The 21,349-nt window shown below is 37.5% G+C and overlaps 1 protein-coding gene across 2 annotated transcripts; it reads left to right on the top strand.

Moving 5' to 3' along the window:
• The first annotated feature begins 978 nt into the window (after nucleotides 1-978).
• On the top strand, nucleotides 979-21,308 carry si:dkey-28b4.8 (sarcoplasmic/endoplasmic reticulum calcium ATPase 2). 2 transcript variants are annotated; one of them, XM_043238493.1, is made up of 23 exons: nucleotides 979-997; nucleotides 2,174-2,293; nucleotides 2,430-2,447; nucleotides 2,747-2,829; nucleotides 3,591-3,695; nucleotides 3,817-3,955; nucleotides 6,038-6,204; nucleotides 7,216-7,371; nucleotides 8,350-8,491; nucleotides 9,498-9,664; nucleotides 9,885-9,973; nucleotides 10,211-10,313; nucleotides 10,402-10,533; nucleotides 11,341-11,466; nucleotides 12,167-12,388; nucleotides 12,531-12,642; nucleotides 13,336-13,577; nucleotides 13,686-13,906; nucleotides 14,227-14,429; nucleotides 15,335-15,420; nucleotides 15,578-15,711; nucleotides 15,896-16,013; nucleotides 18,991-21,308. In XM_043238493.1, the coding sequence occupies exons 2-23, from the start codon at nucleotides 2,176-2,178 to the stop codon at nucleotides 19,276-19,278; spliced, it is 3,171 nt and encodes a 1,056-aa protein (XP_043094428.1). In that variant the 5' UTR covers nucleotides 979-997; nucleotides 2,174-2,175; the 3' UTR covers nucleotides 19,279-21,308. The 2 variants fall into 2 exon arrangements, with proteins under 2 accessions (XP_043094428.1, XP_043094419.1); XM_043238484.1 differs by lacking the exon at nucleotides 979-997 and adding an exon at nucleotides 1,004-1,423.
• Nucleotides 21,309-21,349: the final 41 nt, after the last annotated feature.

Consider the following 21,349-nt stretch of genomic DNA (forward strand, 5'->3'; position numbering starts at 1 on the left):
ATAGTTAATAGTGAATAAGTGTTACCCGAAATGAGTTCTTATCGGACAATATCTTTGCAGCATTCAGAGAACGTCGGGTACTTAAGCGTATGCCAAAAAAATGTAGCAAAAGCATTGATGTTAAACCAATCAATTAGTTAGTGATTACCTTTATTGCTGCTTTTAAATTTATTCATATGAAATTGAAAATGGGCATGCGATCAAAAATGCATCATTTTATGGCTAAAGATCCCCTGTACTGTGTGCTGCAATATTTCCTAATTAACATTTATTGAAAAAAAACCCCTCTTTGATTTCACTTAACATATACATGTTATCAAGCACTCAATAGACGATTACATTTTTTTTCACTTCTAAAACAGCTTTTACAGTAAGGCGTGTGTATATGTAACATACAGGAATTACAACAGCCCCTCTCGAGAATGATATTAATTAGGGGCAGATAATTATGGTAACCACTGAAATAGGTCAGATCCCTTTCCACCCCACCAACCTGCGTGTTTGACTGGAATTCATTATAATACCTTCAAGTCGACAAGGATTATATGGGTTTGAACAAATTTGCCTGTTCGGCATATCGACCTCGTACAATTGTGGCCCTAGTATTCACAAGCGCGTCATTAGCTACGCTATACCGCACTTGAGTGACAGATGGATGCGGGGGAGGGGCTGGGTTATTGACCCAAGCGACGTTGTCCCGCCTCTTCGGTTATAGCTGTTTCTCATTGGTTCACAGCGGCGTCACTTAACATTCGCGTGGCCTGAGTGGTTGATGTAAATGTAAATTTTATGGCGTATACTGTCGCACGCAACGGCCACTGGTTAAACAGAAAGCCACAGTGCGGGTGGAAGCCCCGCCCTCCTGCAGCAAGAACGAGCAGGCGGGACTATTCGAAGAAGAACGAAGCTGATTTGCCCAGTCCATCCGTCACGATGATGTTTTGATCGCTCATTGGCTGCGGCGCTGCCCATCGATGCTGCGACTGAAGCACCTACGGTAATAATGTCGCTCAGTGACCTAGTATTAAATAAAGCGACGGTTATGTAGATAGGAGGCAGCGGCGGATTATAGCATCGGCTTGGCCATTTTAAATACTACCGGTACATTCGGAAAGACTTGACAGCGTCGAAAATCTGCTAAAAATTCAAGCATTCATGCCGCAGTTAATTATTTTTGTATAATATTCCGGATCATGCTGAAATCAGAAGGAAAACGCATAGCAGAAAATCATTTGCCTTGAACAGCGCTGCAGTGCGATCTCTCTGCCTCTCGCTCTTATTGGATTTCATCAGCAGATCGATCTACAATAGCACACCGCATTGGCTTATAACTGGGATATATTCTCTCTCGTCGCGGTTTAGTATATCGGTTTGGTGTAAGGGAAGTTACTGGTTCGCAGAGGACTGAATTACAGTTAAACTGGTGAGTAAGGTGTTGTCGGCATCATGCTGTGTCTGATAATTCAGTAGATCGGGAGGGTTATCGATCTCGGTGCCTGCAGGATCAGTCATTTAGAGGGAATCTGATCGGCGGTGTGTGCGTAAATTTTGCTCAGTCAGCTGTGAACCGAAATTGACGAGAAGATACACAATTGACAGCTTGTAATCGCTATTATTTACATTTGCATCGTCATTGGCATAAAACGAACCGACACATTTCTTAGCCTTAGATTTTTTTTTTTTTGCGTGAGACCCATCGAGTTAAATATTATCTTGAATGTTTTTTTTTTTTTTTTTTTAAGTCAACGTAATAACTAAACCAGTAACAGGTGCGCAGTAGCTTTGCGTCTTAATAGTCGCGTAAAATATTCTTTATATGTTGTTTATTCATAGAGGCAGCCGTAGATACACAACAAGTGCACGCAAGTGTTTACTAGTTACGTTTACGTGCTGTGCTTTTTGTTAACATCGAAAGTTCCCTCTGGTTAAATAGAGGCGCCTTTGAAAATGAAAGGTATGATTTAATGCCCTCATGGTGATCCAAGCCTGAAGACGTCCGACAGAAAGACGTAGTTACCAGTCACTTTCATGTTTTCTTTTGTTCATGCATGTTAAAGTGGATAGTGACTGTGACTGTCGTTTTTACACGAGAAGGCTGTCGTTTTTTTGTATGGTAACAGATAAGGCAATTGATGATGGAATCATATGTTTGAGGTATATTATTTTCTTGCAGGGATGGACAATGCCCATACAAAGACGGTTGAGGAGGTGCTGGGATATTTCGGTGTCAACGAGACAACGGGACTGAGCTCTGAACAATTAAGGAAGAGCAGAGAACGATGGGGCCCCAATGGTACTACATCTCTTGCATAAATACAACTGTTTTGTGCAATATGAACAATACAACATGTCACAATGAGATTTAATTAAACCTTCATATTTGATCTTCTGCCCATTTTTCTTTTATTTTGCCTTATCCTGTGCCACAGAGTTACCTGCAGAAGAAGGTGAGCTGCTCCCTTGGGTTTGTGTAATTATTAGCAGATCTTTCATCATATTCTCTAAGTTAAAAGTCTCTCCGAGCTTTCCTTTGTTGCATGGGAGATGCTGCTTGTGTAGATAATTAGTTATTATTAGATTCCCTTGAGAAGATGGGAGGTTCAGTCTCTGTTTGTAGCTGGGTAGAGCGAGATTGAATGTTACTTAATGTATTTGGAAAGGTTTTTAAATTGTTCCAGGTTTTAGTTTTGCGAGAGTTCTTTTTCACTTAATGGAAAGTGATCATTGTTTTTTGTTGTGTTTACAGGTAAGTCACTATGGGAACTTGTTCTGGAGCAGTTCGAGGATCTACTAGTTCGGATTCTCCTCCTTGCTGCCTGTATTTCCTTTGTAAGTATAAACCAAAGACCGTGTTTGCTCACTGGTAAGCAAGAGTATGGTGACACAGAACAATAGCACAAGCTTTTCATATTCATAGATACCAAACACAGATGCATTAATTCTACTAAACTACACTGCTACCAAATGTATATCTATCTATATGTATGTATAAATATATATTTTTTTCTGAATGCCTGCAGTTCAGTGATTAATAAGTTAATCCTATTTTACATTTTATACATAATATTGTCAGTATCATCTGTTTTTGCTGAACTTCGCCAAAAAAATCGTTTGAAAACACCACAAGACAATTCCCCAGAGCAACACAGAGGTGTTACGCTAATTAATTAATACACATTTTGAACAAATTGAGTGAGCTGTCATTGAAAGATGGTCATTGAATTGGTAAATTGGTTGAATGGATCATTCAATGACCTTTCCTCCAAATTTGTTGAATGGTTTAGATTTATATTAAGACTTGCAGTCACAAGCTTTGTGTGTACAAGTGTACACAAAAAAATTATGTTTGCATTAAATTTAAGATACAATTTACAATCTACTTAAAGCCTTCATTAGAATAATTAACATTTTTAAATGGAAATGTATGTGTCTATTCAGTTGTTGTAAATTTAGTGTAACTTTTACACGGTTACACTTTTGCAAACCATACCAATAGAATGCATGGTTTGCATTCTATTGGTACCACAGCTTTGACAAAAATGTACACTCTTGCCTATGTTTTGCAATTCATATTCTCTCTTTTTTTTCAGACTCTGGCCTGGTTTGAGGAAGGTGAAGGAACCATCACAGCCTTCGTAGAGCCATTTGTCATCCTCCTCATTCTTATTGCCAATGCCATTGTAGGAGTGTGGCAGGTACAGCCTTTGTAAATCGTCAAATACCTCTTAAATATGTTAATATATAATATATGAAGTTTGTGGATGAGACAATAATGCAGGAAGACAACTCTGTACAAATGTGCGTATGTTTCTGTAGGAACGTAATGCAGAAAATGCCATTGAAGCCCTAAAACAATATGAGCCTGAAATGGGGAAGGTGTACAGACAGGACAGGAAGAGCGTACAGAGGGTCAGAGCCAGGGACATTGTGCCTGGAGACATTGTGGAGGTGGCCGGTAAGAATGACAACTAGATTTCTACAATACTTTTTTAAAATTTGCCAAAGTAAAATGCACTTAATGAGATTTTATTTTTTACATTTGTATGTTTTATTTCATTTTGTCTTTCACAGTGTTGGGGAAAGTCACTTTTAAAGGAATACATTACAATATTGCATTACTTTTTTGAAAAAGTAACTCCTTTGCCTTATTTTACTAGTTACTTAAAAAAAAGTAATATTAATATGAAACTTGCGTTACTTGTAATGTGTTACCCCCAGCACTGGTCTTTCATCATTTGTTTCTTAGAGGTAGAGTTATAGAAAATGAATGTGGCAGTGTTTCCGTAAAGAAAAAAAAGAGAGGTCCACTCTCAAAAGATATGTCTGGAGATCATTTTAGGACATTGCTGAATAGACATAGCTGTGTTCTGATTGTTTGTAAAAGCCGGTCAAAACTGCCTACAGTCTCAAATACATTAAGGATGTTTCTCAAGAAAATAGCCAGATGTTCCCACAGTTAGGCAAAGTATTGTTAAATACATGTTTGGCATAGTTTGATTCTTTCCAAAAATGACGCACATTGATTATCTGAAATAATGACTCCTGTGAGACTGCTGCCCAAAAACATCACAGGTCCCCACCATATTTAAAATTTGTGATTTGTTCCATACTTTATGAAATATTTCTCATCAGTCTGTTTACCTTTTTTTTATTTGAAGAGAGGTTTAGATTCTTTAAACAGGTTATTTATCTTTTGCATTAATAAAACTGCCACTGCCAGAAATTCCAGGTTTATGAGGTTTGTTTTAAATACTGTTTACATTTTGTAAATTATGCTAAGGGTTCAGGCCAGTTATGCATTGAACTGCCTTACCATTATTGTTGGTGAGCGGCGATTTGGAGCCACAATTCCTTATGCGTCATTGAACGTTTTCCAGATTTATTTGCACATGTTATTTCTATAGGCTGTTTCCCTGGATGCACATTCTGTGTAACTGACACACCTGCAAAGGCAGCACTCTGTATCTTTGGAACTCTTGTTAGTTGCCTCCTGTTGCTTTGAAAACTCACATCAAAGTCTTAATTGTCTGAACCCATTTATAGATGATCCTTGCTGTTAATTGGCAATCAACCTAATTTGACTCTCCTTGGCGGCTGCATTTGCAATTATCATTTGGTCACTTCAAAGTAAATCCCGGATTCATTTACATACATGTACATATACTGTGAGTCTTCAAAATCTAATTTAAACCTGAAAGAAAGAGTGTTTTAAGATTTTAATCATTCATTCATCCATCTATATATCCATTCTCCTCCTGTGTAGAAAAAATAAAGAATTTTAAATAGTTAGATGTCATTAATCAAAAAAGCAAACTTGTGATACTGACAATGTGAACTCCTTTTAGTCATTCATTCAAATGAATATGAAGTTTTTTAGTGGTCTTTAATATCAGATTTGACAGAAAGGGTTAAGACAGAGTCTCAGAATTTTCTTGGCCCTCCACTCAAAGTTCTATTCTAAGAATCCCAAAGCTAATGAATAAAAATAAGGTTGACGTCTTTTTTGCGTCGGTCTGTATCTTGACTGACATTGGTTTCTAAAGATAGATTGTAAAGTATGGGGTGCTAATCAGCAGCATTGTAGTTAAAAACCTCAAAGTCCCACAGTAGCACAATGACGGTAGTTATTAAAGCAATTAAATAATTTTTTTTTTATTCTTTTAATGATAGAAAAACATCCCAGTTTTTAATTTTTTCTGAATTTTGCAACAACGCTACAGTGGTCCTTTTTTATGGTATTAACACATCAGTGCAAGTAAGTAAGTAGGTAAACAAGCATTTTTATAAATATTTAAAATGATTTTTCATGCAGTCTAAGGAAATAATAATTAAATTATTACCTTTGTTCATATAAGAAAAAAGGAAGGGATTATAGTTAAAAAGAGAAAAGTCTTGTCTGTATAAAATGATTTTATACATTACCTAAACTGTTTTGATTACACACTGGTTGCATTTCTGTAAAAAAAAGTTTTATTGCATAGCTTACCTAATAAAAAAATCACGCAAGTCTTTCTTTTTTGCACCTGCTTTCCTCCAGTTGGTGATAAAGTCCCAGCAGACATCCGACTGACCTCCATACGCTCTACTACTCTGAGAGTGGACCAGTCCATCCTGACGGGGGAGTCTGTATCCGTCCTGAAACACACAGACCCAGTGCCTGACCCCCGTGCCGTCAACCAGGACAAGAAAAACATGCTCTTTTCTGTAAGATTATTTATTAAGTTAGCTGTTTGTTCATCTGCAGCTATTCTTGAAGAATTTCAGGTTTGGTTTTTGTTACCCGTGGCGATTAGGCACTGGATTAAACGCGGCCAGATGTGGAAGTGTATGATGGTTTGTGTACTGTAGTGGATTATGTCCGGCGGTCGAGTCTGTGTGTTGAATAAAACATCACTCATATTGTTTGCTCCCACATGGCTGTAGACTGAGTCATCACATCACACAGGCTTTGAGCTCTCAGATGGATAATGACCAGAGAGTACCAGCCTCAAAGACTCCACCCCCACACCCACACGCGCACGCTAAAGCCTCCATTACTTCTGTCCCGCTGAGAAAGTCTAATGGATGTCTGGCCATGTAAGGACAGGAACATAAACAGTGACTTGGAGGACCCATCCAAAATCAAAAGCAAAACAATGAATGAAATGGGTAGCGCTTTATTTCACAGTCCTGTTCGGCTTGTGCATACTTACGTATGTATTATAACATTTATGATAACTGAAAAATGCTAACCCTCAACCTACCCCTAAATCTAACCTTATATCACCCAGTACTTTGTTGGGTAAGTGCACAATTATTGTAAAATGAAGTACTACCATGATATGGCTTTAAATATCACACATCTAGGCTCCAAAATTAACCTTCTTGTCTCAGAGGACAATTGTGGGTGTTGAAAAAAGTACCTATGTTATTGCTATATCAAAAATATATAGCATTTTTTGTATATATTTGTCAGTGGTGTATGCTAGTCATTGCTACAAACACACCTCGGTGTGATGTTACTTTGTTCTTTATTATTTTGACAATGCTTTATTTTACAATTACACCTATTAGTTGCTTATTAGCGTGCATTTTACTAGAATATTAGCCATTTATTAGTAATAATTAAACGCATATTAACGTCTTATTCTACAGGTGTAGGTGATGTTAATCCGGCTACGCTCAAAGTAATTACTCTGTGTGACGTTCTTCTGATTCGCTCGCAAATGTGTTTAGGGGACGAACATTGCAGCAGGGCGAGCGATAGGGGTCGTAGTGGCCACAGGTGTGCACACAGAGATTGGGAAGATCAGGGATGAGATGGCAGCCACCGATCCAGAGAGAACCCCTCTGCAGCAGAAACTAGACCAGTTTGGAGAGCAACTCTCTAAGGTAGGAAACTCAATTATCTCTTCTTTATTTTTACCTTCGCTCTATTGTTTGTCGAGCAACTGCGCTCCTTGTGTATGATCTCTGTGCACATTATGGACATTTTTCTGTATGGATACAACCTGCAGTGTAAACCATTTCTCATTACTCTTAAAGCTTGATGAGGGATTGAACTAACAAATTTCATGTTTACACAAAATTTGATTACTATTACTAAATAATTATATTTATTTCTGAAATATGCAACATTTTAGCCTGTGTTTGTTCTTGCGTGTGGTGTCCATATGACATTTTAAAAACTAGTTGGCTCTTTAATGTATGCTGAGCAGTATGTATTCCAAACGATTAAAAGATAACACACAAAATGTTTAGTATATTCCATATTTTGCCGTTTGCATAATTTTTGCCATTTCCTGCTATATTTGAACTCCGTGCACCCTGAGTTTTTTTAGAGCATATAATTTGCACTGCGATGGTAATTTGCCATTTTTGTACCTCATTATTGTACCTCATTATTTTTACTATTTCAGTCCTTTTTGCACATTTTTGGCTATTCATGAACTCCCTGCACCTCTTATATTTATACGCATTGCCATTTACACTATAATTGTCACCTGCCATTTATACGTCATTATAACTGTATCCGCACTCTCTCTTATTTTTGTTCTTTGTCATTTGTATTTAACTTATCTCTTGCCATCTATACCTCATACCATATAACCGCATTTTATAGGCCGTGTGCTTGTACTTTGCCCATCAATGATTAAAGCAAATGTATTCCAATCTAATCTAGTATTCCACAAATGAACCAAAAAATACAGTACAAATGTACAGTATTTCATTGTTAGATCCTCTCATTTGCTACATATCAGTTAGCAGTCACTCTGTAGCGATCTGTCAGCATTATCGAGCTCCAGAGGTAGAGTCAGAAGTAGCTGTTTGAATGTGAGTCATTCTTTCTCTTTCTCTTTCTGTCTGAAGGTGATCACGGTGATCTGTGTGGCAGTTTGGGGTATTAACATCGGTCACTTCAGTGACCCAGTGCACGGAGGCAGCTGGCTGCGTGGAGCTGTGTACTACTTTAAGATCGCAGTGGCTCTGGCTGTAGCCGCCATCCCTGAGGGTGCGCTAATGTTAACCTATTTTTTTTCTTTTCTGTTGCCAAATTAGTCAAATCTCCTTTTTCTCAGGAATAGTTTATGTTGAGATCCAGATGTCTGAAAACCTTTTGACTATCCTACAGAAATTAAAACCTACAGGGCGGAATATTTATCTTTTGTTAGTTAGGACAAAATGAAGAAAAAGATTCAACTTTGTTTGTTGTTATGGACCCTTTTCAGTGGAAATCGTCATAGTTGGGTAAACTTCTATAGTGGTAAACAGAGCAATAAGTACAATTTTATAAATATAAATATACTGCAAAATATAATTTTTGTGTTCCCATTTACTTAATTTGAAATTTGAAAAAAAATCATTTTAACCATTTTACAAAAGAGAAATTTGTATTTTTTTATATGTATTTTAATATTTTGTTTTGAATAATGTTTGTCCAGTTTTAGTTTTATTTATTTCAGTACATCAAGTTAAAATAAATGAAAACTAGAAGTGTTGCACTGGCGACAAGCTGATATAAAATAAGTAAATATATTTTAATATTATTCATATTTTAATATTTATCTTTGATTTCAGTTTATGCTTATTTTTAATCCAAGTAGCCATTTTTTTGTTTTATTTATCTATAAAAACCCTGACACAGCATTAACTAGCATTCCGTGGAAAACTGGAAACACATATCTGTGAAAGATCCATTAATAAAATTAGTGACATGATTATGTGAACTCTTTTGTACAAGTCAAATGCTTTTTGGATAATTCTTGTAAACACGAAAGCTTGCTTTAATCAAAGCACAAGATTTTAAAGATAGCAGATGTTTAAAAATACATTTAAATTCACCTTTGCTGTTAAAAAGTGCACAATAGAAACCCTCTAAAGCTTCCTGAAAATGTTGTATTGTTGTGTTGTTTGGCAAAGCTTGATTTTTATACAAATGAAAGGATTTAGAAAAATATTGTTTAATATCACATCTTAAAATACATCTTGCTCACTGATGTCTTTGTTCTTTCTCACAGGTCTTCCTGCTGTCATTACCACATGCCTTGCGCTTGGCACACGCCGCATGGCCCGCAAAAATGCTATAGTCCGTTCCCTCCCATCTGTAGAGACACTTGGCTGTACCTCTGTCATCTGCTCCGACAAAACAGGCACTCTCACAACCAACCAGATGTCTGTCTGCAGGGTGAGAGAGACTTGTGTCCAGTGCCACAGTTTTACTCTAATCCTGAAGTAATACTTACGATAATAATTTCTAATAGAGCGAAATAATTCTAACAGATGCATTGTGGGATTTTATTATTCTGTGATAGCTAGATTAACATCATGGGATGGTGCTTGAAAGTCAGACTTACTAATCGTGTTTGTGCATGCATGGCTGTGCACGTGTGTTTGTCTGGGTGCAGATGTTCATTGTGGACAGCGTCGCAGGTGAGAGGTGTTTACTGAACGAATTTACAGTAACTGGATCTACTTACGCCCCTGAAGGAGAAGTGTGAGTTTCTTTCGCCTCTAACTACACTCACATAAACACAAACTCACCCGAATCTCTTCTGAACTAACCTGTGGTTTGCCTAAACATTTACGTGACGTCTTTTTTTAAGATTTGTTCTATTTTCCTAATCGTTCCCTTTTTCTCGCTTCACCCATTATTTTCTCTGTTTTCGGTCCTGAATTCTGTATTTGCAGTCCTCCTCCAATCCCTCCCATCCTCTTTTTGTCTTTGTTTCAGGTATAAGGACGGTGTAATGGTACGCTGCAGTCAGTATGAAGGGCTGGTGGAAATGGCCTCTATCTGTGCCCTGTGTAACGACTCTTCTCTGGATTACAACGAGGTGCGTGTGCACACCTACATGCTCTCTCTGTCACGATGAAGCTTCAGAGACCTCACAGAGACCTCATTTTCTCTGTATTTCCTCTCAGAGTAAGGGTGTATATGAGAAAGTGGGAGAAGCGACTGAGACGGCTCTCTGTTGTCTGGTGGAGAAGATGAACGTGTTTGACACAGACCTGAGAGGCCTCTCACCTGCTGAAAGAGCCACTGCCTGCTGTTCAGTGAGTCTTCATATAGTAATGTTTTGCGCATACACAGAATCTCCGCTCAGCGACGTTAGTGTGACGTGGTATATTATTATATTATTTTATATGATTATACATTTATTGCACTTTATATTTGGGTTTAACTACTATTTGCTTGCATCAAAAATAAGTACTGTGTACTTATCGTGGTCATATTGTATTGCAAAGGTTATTGTATTGGTAAGGTTTGGTGGTATGGTTAGGTTTAAGGGTGGGTCAAGTTGTAAGGGATGGGTCAACAGGGTAATTATAAATGTCATTACAAAACTTAATTACAGATGTAATTACATATATGTTTTTTATATATAAGCACAATGTAAAACATATGTACACAATAAGTGCATTGTATTAAATTATTAATTTAAATGTAAGTGCATAGTAATTAAGACCACCTAATATAAAGTGGGGACCATATATTATATATTATATAATTTAGAATTTATTTACACAAATGCAATAAATATATAAATACAGTAAATATATAAATTATGTACAATTAATAATAATAAAACTATAAACATTTAGATATATTATTTTTAGTATTTGTATTTATGAATGATTTCATTAAATGCTATTTGTAAGCTACTTTGGTGCAACAGATTTCATCACAATTTAAATGTACTTTAAAATAATTTCTTTATTTTATATAGTTTATTTGCCAAGAGTAGATGAATGCACATTTTGCATGATATGTTTCTTATAGAGAGAGAGAAAAGCCTTTTAATGTTTGTAGAACTTCAATCTCAAGGAGCTGAAAACTCAAACACATGTTTCTTTTCTCAGGTCATAAAGCAGTTAATGAGGAAAGAGCTGACTCTGGAGTTTTCTCGAGACAGGAAGTCCATGTCTGTTTTCTGCTCTCCAAACAAACTCACTCGCTCTGCTTCAGGTGCCAAGATGTTTGTCAAGGTCTGGTTTTCATCTTTCTTTAAAGCGTTCTCTTTTTCCATTCCTTCATTTAGCATTTTTGTTGAAGAATCACTCAATGTAAATGTAAATGTATCTTTAAACAACATAGACTAACACAAAAACAACCTATTTTAGCAAGAACAAATGTCTAAAAAAAACATTGTATAACAAGTGTACATTCAGCAGCCAACATTAAAAAAATGGTGGAACATTGTGCCTTTTAATGTAGCTCAAAATTAGAGCTGGGACTGAAGTGATTGCGATCATTGTTATATATAATATTTCTATAGATCAATTTTTACTATTCCAGTCTTCAGTGATACATGAGCCTGTAGAAATCATTCTAAAATGCTGATTTGATTTAATTATATCAATGTTAAAAACATTGAAGTTCTGCAACTTAATTTTTTTGGTGGAAGTTATGATGCATTTTCTAAGGATTAGGCCTATTTGATGAATACAAAGTTAAAAAAGAACAATCTTTTTGATATTCAACATTACAAATGACTAGACTGTTATTTTTCATTTTTTTTAAAACCCTCGCAATGTGAAAAAAAATAATTGCCCATCCATCCACAACTCTACATACATTTTATATATTGCCGTTATTTATGGATTTTAATTCCTGTTACAATTATTAATTGTATTCTTTAACTTTATTCTTACCTTCCTCACTTCATACTCCGTACTCACTTGATAGGGGGCGCCAGAGAGTGTGCTGGAGCGTTGCCGCTGGATACGAGTTGGAGGTGGTACACGCGTACCGCTGACCTCTGACCTAAGAGAGCAGCTCTTAAGCACAGTAAGAGAGTGGGGCTCTGGACGTGATACACTTCGCTGCCTTGCCATGGCAACTAGAGATTCTCCCCCTGACCCTCGAACCCTGAATTTAGAGAACTCTGCAGCCTTCACAGAATATGAGGTGAGCAAGTGTGGTAAATATTCTGAAATCATGAGAATAAGTTTAGGACAAATTAATATGAAATTAACTGTACATTAAGTAAAAAATATTTTAAAACGTATATTTGAGTGCTATAACTTCAACACTTTTTTGTCTCTCCTAGTCGGACTTGACATTCGTGGGCTGTGTGGGGATGCTAGATCCACCCAGGAAGGAGGTCCTGAATGCTGTGCGTATGTGCAGACAGGCTGGTATACGAGTCATTATGATCACAGGTGGGTTAAACACACACATAGAAGTGACTGTAAAGAGATAGTACACCTAAAAATGAAAATTCATCATTTACCTACCTTCATGTCATTCTAAACCCACAAAACTTTGGTTAATTTTGGCTTTATTTTGGAACCTTTCACAATTCTGCTCCCTCTCACTCCATATTACTTTGCTTGCTGTCAACTAACTATCCTATTAAAATAAAAGGTAAACAGTTGTGTTTTTGGATCTTTGGTTCGGAGTTTGGGTTTCATTAAAATTATTTAGATTTTTGAAGATTAACCAAAGTCTTTTGTGAAGGGTTGCCAGGTTTTCTCAGCAAAACCCGCCAAATTGCTACTCAAAAATTGCTTTGGTTGGGTTTTTGGCAGATTTCGCCTGATAAAAGAACAGAAGATCTAAGTTACATTGTTTTCCCATTTATTCACTATTTTCCTGTCCCCATGCAGAGGCACTACCTTCATCCTGAGGCTTATTAATTTCACTTTTGTTTAAAAGTAACTTTCCCCAACATTGCATGAAGGTGAATAAATGATGAAAGTTCTGATTGAACTAATTCTTTAAACCTCTAAGTGTAGGCTTAGTAACTCCAAATACAAGACAGTCTATTATATTATTGTGCCTGGGCAGGGTAAACACAAACAAATGCATGTGAATGTCAATGTAATGCCTTCTTCCTGTGTTGGTTTGTGTAGGTGACAATAAGGGCACTGCCCTGTCTATCTGTCGTCGAGTGGGCATCATTACTGAACAGGAGGAAGAGGAGGCTGAAGGTGGGCCGTATGGCAGCGGCCTCACAGGACGAGAGTTTGATGAGCTGCCTCCCCACCTGCAGCGACAGGCCTGCCGAACCGCCCGCTGTTTCGCCCGCGTCGAGCCAACGCACAAGAGCCGCATTGTAGAATATCTGCAAAGCCTCAGTGATATCACAGCGATGGTAAGTGTTACGAGACACGTGAGAGTGCAAGAGTCCAAAAGTGCAAAAACCTTTAATGAATTTATGAAAGGAATGAATAAAAAACTCACATTTTTGTTTTCTGTCCAGACGGGTGATGGTGTGAACGATGCCCCAGCTTTGAAGAAGGCTGAGATTGGCATTGCTATGGGCTCAGGCACGGCTGTGGCTAAATCTGCTTCAGAGATGATCTTGGCAGACGATAACTTTTCAACTATCGTAGCTGCAGTGGAGGAGGGCCGAGCCATTTACAACAACATGAAACAGTTCATCCGTTACCTCATTTCTTCCAACATTGGAGAGGTAGTCTGGTATGTACAGACAAAAATCACACTATAGTTTGAGCAAGCAAAATATTCGCAAAGGTTTAATATGACGGCACACTCTATGGCATCTTTTCAGAAAACATATGTAGAAGGCTATGAAACAACTCCGAAATGCGTAAAAGAAAATCGTTCACCCTCGCATGAAATGACATTTGCGAGACAAGATAGAGTTTCCAGTTTCAAAGAACACAAAAACATTTTTTTCCGTCACCATATCCCCTTAGCGCAGATTTCCAGTTGAAATGACTGGATTTGTTCTGAAAAATGAACATTTTAAGTACTGTGTTTTTCTCTTTGTCTCTTAGTATTTTCCTCACCGCTGCTTTGGGAATGCCTGAGGCTCTGATCCCAGTCCAGTTGCTGTGGGTCAATCTTGTGACGGATGGTTTCCCAGCTACTGCTCTAGGCTTCAACCCTCCTGACCTGGACATCATGTCCAGACCCCCGCGGTCACCTAGAGAACCACTCATTTCGGGTTGGCTCTTCTGCAGATACCTCATCATCGGCTGTGAGTCATATACACACGTCACATCAAGGGTCATTTATGCAAACAACTTTTTCAGCCAATAACGGGAAATCTATCGTTATCGTTTTCGTATAAAAACCCATAATGGTGTCATCGCGTGCATGTGTAGTATGCACAAGAAATGTAAACATGCGCAGTATGTGTTCATTTTAAAGGCAAGTACGAACAAACATACACAGAGATGGCGAGTGCATGGTAGTGTTTTTTCATTTCACTTTAAGGTACACTTTTACCCTCTCTTCTTAGGGTATTCACTAAAGAGGAGGGTTCTCTTCTATGACATTCCTTGTTACAGAGATGAACATGCTCTTATATTTGAACAGTTATACCAGACAAACAGTGCAACTGTGGTATACATGTTAAAAGTGATCCATTTTGTCCCATGTATCTAACAAACAGCTTTGTATGAAGTGTGCAGCAGTGATTAGATTTGGTCTTAGCCATCTGGCCCATTTTAATCCAAATATAATCAGTGATCACACTTATATTTGTCATCTTTCACAGGAATTTTCTTCAAAACTCAAACCATTATTAATGTACTAGACAGCATGTTAAAAATAAAGAAAAGATCAATGGAAAGTTAGCAAAAAAAAGTTGAAATATTAACATTTAAAAAGTGACTCATAGAAAGCTGTTTTCATTCAACTGATTGACTCGTTTATTCAAACATACAGTAAATGAGGCATCAGCATGTTAAATGGTAAGATCATCCAGAAATGAAAATTCTGTCATTAATTATTCACACTCGTGTTGCTCCAAACCCATAAGTCCTTTGTTCATCTTCAGAACAAAAATGTTAATATTTTTAATGAAATCCAAATGAACTCACTCTGAATATGTTGATTTGTTAAGTTGCACTGCCCTCTCTTTCTCTCTCTGTTTTGTAGGTTATGTAGGGGCAGCAACAGTTGGAGCTGCTGCCTGGTGGTTCATGGCAGCTCATGATGGACCAAAGCTTACTTTCTACCAGCTGGTAATAAAAAATAACTTCTCAAAAGCAAAATAATTTAAGGCAGGTTAGAAGAGCGCAGTTATGAGTTTTGAGTTGTCTTCAACTAGGAGGTTTTAATTTTTGTTAATACTGTATTATAGTAAATGCATAATGTTTTTCTCTATTGTTTTTTCTATAGTCTCACTATCTGCAGTGCAGTGAAGGTCATGCTGAGTTTGCAGGAGTGCAGTGCTCAGTGTTCGAGTCTCCATACCCCATGACTATGGCGCTGTCTGTGCTGGTCACTATAGAGATGTGCAATGCCCTCAACAGGTATGTGATTTAAAAAAAAAGATCACTGCTGAATATGGAGAACAGCACACATCACATATAGACAATTCTGACTTGGTATTTTCCTGTAACAATAAAATTGCTTGGTTATAAAACAAGTCTCTTATGCTCACCAAGACTGCAAAATAAGTAATATTGTTATAAGTAATATCTATATCTGTTTCAGTTTGTCAGAAAATCAGTCTCTACTTAAAATGCCACCGTGGTCAAACCCCTGGCTGGTGGGAGCCATCTGTCTCTCCATGGCCTTACACTTCCTCATCTTATATGTGGATCCGCTTCCCGTAAGTATGCATCAGTGTGCTCAAGAATTTAGAAAAGTGATGCAGCATAATATCAGAAAAAATGCTTGGGCATAATGAGGAATGTAAGAAATGTGTGTGTGTCAGTCATAAACCACAGTGAAAGTAGTTGCCTAATCAATCAGGAAATGATGGATTTGCTATTAATTTCACTGATGATGAAAGGCTTCCCCAAGGAAATGACTAAGGAGAATACAGTAAATCATAACCCGGCATACCTTAATGGAGTATTTGTAATTATTTATAGTTCTGGTCATAGGTTTTATTCTCACCAAGGCTACATTTATTTGACCAAAATACAATACAAATTGTAATATTGTGAAATACTATTCACATTTAAAATAACTGTTTTCTTTTTTCATTCATTTTAAAATTTTAATGTATCTAAAAATATATATAAAAATAATTTTAATATGCTGATTTGGTGTTCAGGATTTTGTAACGCATAAAGAGAACAGCATTTATTTGAAATAGATGCTAGAAAATAGAAATCTTTTACTATAACTCTGGATTAATCTAAGGCATTCCGTTTAAAGCACTCCTTCTGGATTATAATTTGGCTCTGTCCAAAAATGGCACCCTAAACCCTTGTGGACTCTCTCTGAGTCCGCATTTTCATGACATAATACAGCTTTGACTGTCATAGGAGAAATCTGCTGCGACATTGCCCCAGTACGGGCTCAACAGAGGTGCATATCGAGGGTGCATAGCAGCCATAAAGGGGGCATTGGCGAGCACCCTTCTGAATGCTAAAATGACGAATGGGACTCGCTGACACATGCACACGTGGCCATTGTAAATGCATAAGAATACAAGTGCGCATGAAGAGTTCCATTTGGGACAGGGCCTTTGTTTGTTCAGGACTTAATTTCCCATCACCCTTTACTCTGCCTATTAGTTGTCATTATTTTCAGCTTTGTGTAATTAGTCTAATTAGTTCCCCTATATGTACCATTTTCTGTTTCTGCCTCCTGTGATTACATTTTGCCTTTGCTTTCTGCCTGTTGCCCTATTTTTGACCTTCAAAGCCTCTAAGACAGACCCTACTAGTGGTCAGCTTCAAATGATTCACACATCTTGTTGATTTCTGTTTCAACACAAAAAAAGTCTTCATTTTGAGAATCATTTTCCACACATGGACGTGTTACTATGAAGCAGGAAGGGAACTCCAAGCTTTTTGCATCTCCTTATAATGAAACTGCTCCAAAGATTTGAATCAGTCATCTCTCTTCAGGTGCTACATTGTGATGTATGAAGCCTCAAACATCATCAGTCACATGATCATGGAGAATTTATACAAGTCTCGACACATTCTTTCAGTAGAGTAAATCAGGCTTTAGAGCCTCATTAATTCTGTGACAAAATACTGATGCCAATGTCAGATCCAGCTGTTGGAAAATGTTTTCTTTTTGGACCATGGGCATCCATTGACATCAATCGAACCCTGGTGCGCACCAAACGCGGAGTCCACTTATGAACCTGCTCCTGTCCAGGAGTCCTCAGAGTTCACTCCATAGCCTGCTCCATTCTAGGAGCGCTCACAAGTCCACTCCAGAGCCCACTTCAGTCAAGAAACCCTCAGAGTCCACTCATGAACCTGCTTCAGTCCAGGTGTCCTCAGAGACCACTCCAAAGCCTGCTCTAGTCTGGGAGTCTACAAAGTATATTCCAGAGCTGGCTCCAGTTTATGAGTCTGTTCCACAGAGAAAGTTGCTGAGCTGCCTGCTTGTCCTTTTGTGGCCATAAATGATGTTACCTCTCTGTGCACTTAGTTCTGCCTGATCCTCCTTGGTGGTCTCCTGCATCTTAAACTCCAATGAAGAGTCCATTAGCTCCATTCTGGAGATCACTGACTCCCAACTGGTGGGCACCTGCTCTGCAGGCCCCTCCTTAGCCTCCTGCCATGCCAGGCCCACTTTGGTTCCATGATCTACCTCTGGACCCCGGGCCATTTTTAACCACACCGGCCTTGCACACCATCCCTTTCCCTGATCCTGGACTTCTTTGATGCATGGTAAAGCATCTGGTATCCGCTCTTTAAAGCGGGAGTCACAGCTATTTTCTGGAGTGCCCATAACAGCCATTAGAGGGCATTGCTTCTGGACTATAGTGTTCCAGACTTAATTTCTCATGACCTTTTGTTCTGTATGTTGTTGTGAATAACGTTTTCTGGACTATAGTGTTCCAGACTTAATTTCCCATCACATTTTGTTCTGTCTGTTGTTGTGAATAACTTTTTGCCTTTAATAACTTTTGATCTGTGTGCCATTCCAGAAATCTTTATCCTCAGAAACTATGTAGTAACCTAAAGGAATTTTTCACCCCGAAATGAAAAGTCTGTCATAATTTTCTCAACCACGAGTTTGAATTGAACTTTATTTTAACGTGTCTCTAATACAGAGTAATTACCTAGTAAGTACTTAGTAGTAGCTGTTGTACTTACATAAAACAAAATGTACTTACCATGTAACTAAGTTTGTAATTATGTAGATGTAATAGGCTGCTACTTTTACACATTTGTAGCAGAGTCTGTTACACAGCTGCTTTTGTAACCAAATGTTTGTCACATATGTGTTGCAGACTTTGTACAATGTAATTATAAATTCAAGCACACAGACATAAGCTACTTAAAATAAAGTGTATCAATAAAGTGTATCTAGCTGCACCTTAGTTGGATATGACCCAGTGGTACACAGCTTAAATAAATGTAATTTCCATTTATGGGTGAACTATTCCTTTACTGATCAGAGAAAATCAGGAATCTGTAACTTATTTTGCTTTAGTAGCAACAAATTACATAGAAAAAACTTAATGGCACTTTCAGTTGCTTGGTATTCTGTGGAAGAAGATCAGTCAGAGGGTTTGGAATGATCTGAGGATGACTAAATGATGACATAACTTTTTTAAGGGATCTGTTCCAGTAAGCAATATATATCTCTGTTACTGTTTGTCTCTTTAGGTCATATTTCAGATCCGGCCATTGTCTTGGCCCCAGTGGGTGACTGTTCTCAAGATGTCTCTGCCTGTTATTTTAATGGATGAAGCCCTGAAGTTCTTGGCCAGAAACTACATTGAGCCTGGCAATGAACTGCAGCTGGAGGAAGATGGAAACCCAGCCAGTGGAGTGATTGGCAAGCTGCGACAGGCATTTAGGGGTGTGTCTTGGTCATTTGTGCTTATTTCTGGCCCATTGCTGGTCTGGATCTTCAGCCTGGACTCAGACATTACCAACATCTTCTGGGATTAGAAAGAATTAGCATGTGTGTGATTGTGTGTGTGTGAGTATTTCTGAGTCAGAGGGAGAGGCAGACAGAAAAGTGGCTGATGAACAGAAGCAGAGCAAAGATCCAATGTAGAACGGTGGTGCTCGGTGTGAAAAACAGAGAGGTATGAATGAAATCTAGAGCAAGACCAGGACAATCACAAATAAAGAATGCTGGGACACGCTAGGGACAGACAGATGAAGGGGAATTGAATTCAGTCTTGTAAATTGGCAAGTTTTGTGCTCATGACCACCTTCTTCAGCTAATGTACATGCCACTGGTTTTGCATTCTTCTTCAGATTTTTTTTTTTCATTATTATTTTCATTATTTATTTTTTTAAATACACATACATCTGTATTTGGTTTAGAATAAAATGTTTTTGTTTTGTTTTTTTCGTTTTACGAAATGAGCTTTTTAAAGGCTATGTGTGTAATTTCTGTATCACTAGCCACACCAAATGCCTTATATTTAAGGAGCCTAACCAGGTGAGACATAACAAAACTGCCTCGTCCATTGGAATGAATTTAGTGGGACTACCATTTTAACTGACCTATGAACGGTGGTAGAAACGTTTGGTAGTGCTATTGGCACAGAAATGACACACTTCCCTTTTAAGCAATGTAACTAACGCCCCCAAAAACACTAAAATTGTCCATCAAAGACTCTCTTTTTTTTTTACCACACACTGTAACATATTGCTGATTTAATTTTTTTTTTCATCTATTATTTTTCATCTTTTATTTATAATGAAAGCTATTTTTGTTGGGCCCTAAAACATATTAATTAAATGTTTAGGGGTGTAAGTTTTTAAGTCAAAGCAAGTTCAAAAAGTAAATTCTTTAACAAGAGTGTTTAGAAAAAAAAAAAAAAAAAAACATGTAGCCTCTGGAGATAAATACCAAGTTCCATTAGTTATCTGTTTGATGTTACCTCACTTGGTTGGGATAAAACACACTTTTTTGTGGCAGAATACAATATCCTTATCTTTTCTGGCATTTTCCTTTTGTTATTTTTTTTAAATCAGGTCACACTGTCAATCTATTTTGTCGTGCCATTTAATTAAATTTTCCTCAGATTCCCACAGTCATGTGACTGAAACATTTTAGCATCTCACACGGAACACTTCCTTCAGCTGTAACTATTTTTGAAAACTGTCGCTCTTATATGCCTACAGCGATGCATCAATTTTTACGAAATACTATTTACATTATTCAAACCATGTGGCTTATGATCTTTTATTCGGGTATGCCAGCTAAACTGTGCTTCATTAAAACTCTTTAACAAGTCACATTTATTAAACCCTTTTTTCGTTGGAAGTGTCATGCTGACCATGAATCATTAATTTCAAAATAAAGAGGGGATTTTCAGAAATATTTTCAGTTTGATTGTTTTAGTTCTACTGCTGTGCCTGTATAATGGGAAAAGTTGTTTTGCCTGCCTTTTCTCCTTTAAAAGGACCCTCGCCTGAACATGGGCCATTTCATTTTTATTAAGACCAAACATCATTATTAGGTGTCCGATCATTATATTCTGGTCATCAGGCGGATGCTGAAAACTTTTGGCAATAGCATCTGTACTTGATCCGAGCCCAAAAAATGCTCTCTGGAGTTCCAGGATTGGTTGATGATTACTTGTTGTTAAGAACAGAGTAAAACACTGAGTCGAATTTCATAAAAATGTGTCAAGTTCAAGGGGGAAAAAGGGACATGTTCATGTTCATCATCAGTTTATTCCATGTCACGTTTCCCTCATCCGTCTCTGAGTCTTACTGTTTGTTTTTCTATAAAAAACCATTCTATAAAAATGAGCTTTATAAAAGAGTAACAACCCTGTTATTTCTATTTCTGTCGTTTAGATTCTATTTATTTCCTATTTCTTGAAAAACAACACCTTTTGAATTTTGTAGTATTTTGTTATTCATACAGTTGATACCATAACTGTCACGCTGTTTCATTAACAGGGAAATGGAAACTGCTTCATGAAATGGAAAATAAACTCTTGATTTGAAATTCACTTGCTTGTGTTTTTTAAGCATGTTGAAAATGATCAGATAA

The sequence above is a fragment of the Puntigrus tetrazona genome, chromosome 1, assembly GCF_018831695.1.
Source record: "Puntigrus tetrazona isolate hp1 chromosome 1, ASM1883169v1, whole genome shotgun sequence".
NCBI lineage: Eukaryota > Metazoa > Chordata > Actinopteri > Cypriniformes > Cyprinidae > Puntigrus > Puntigrus tetrazona.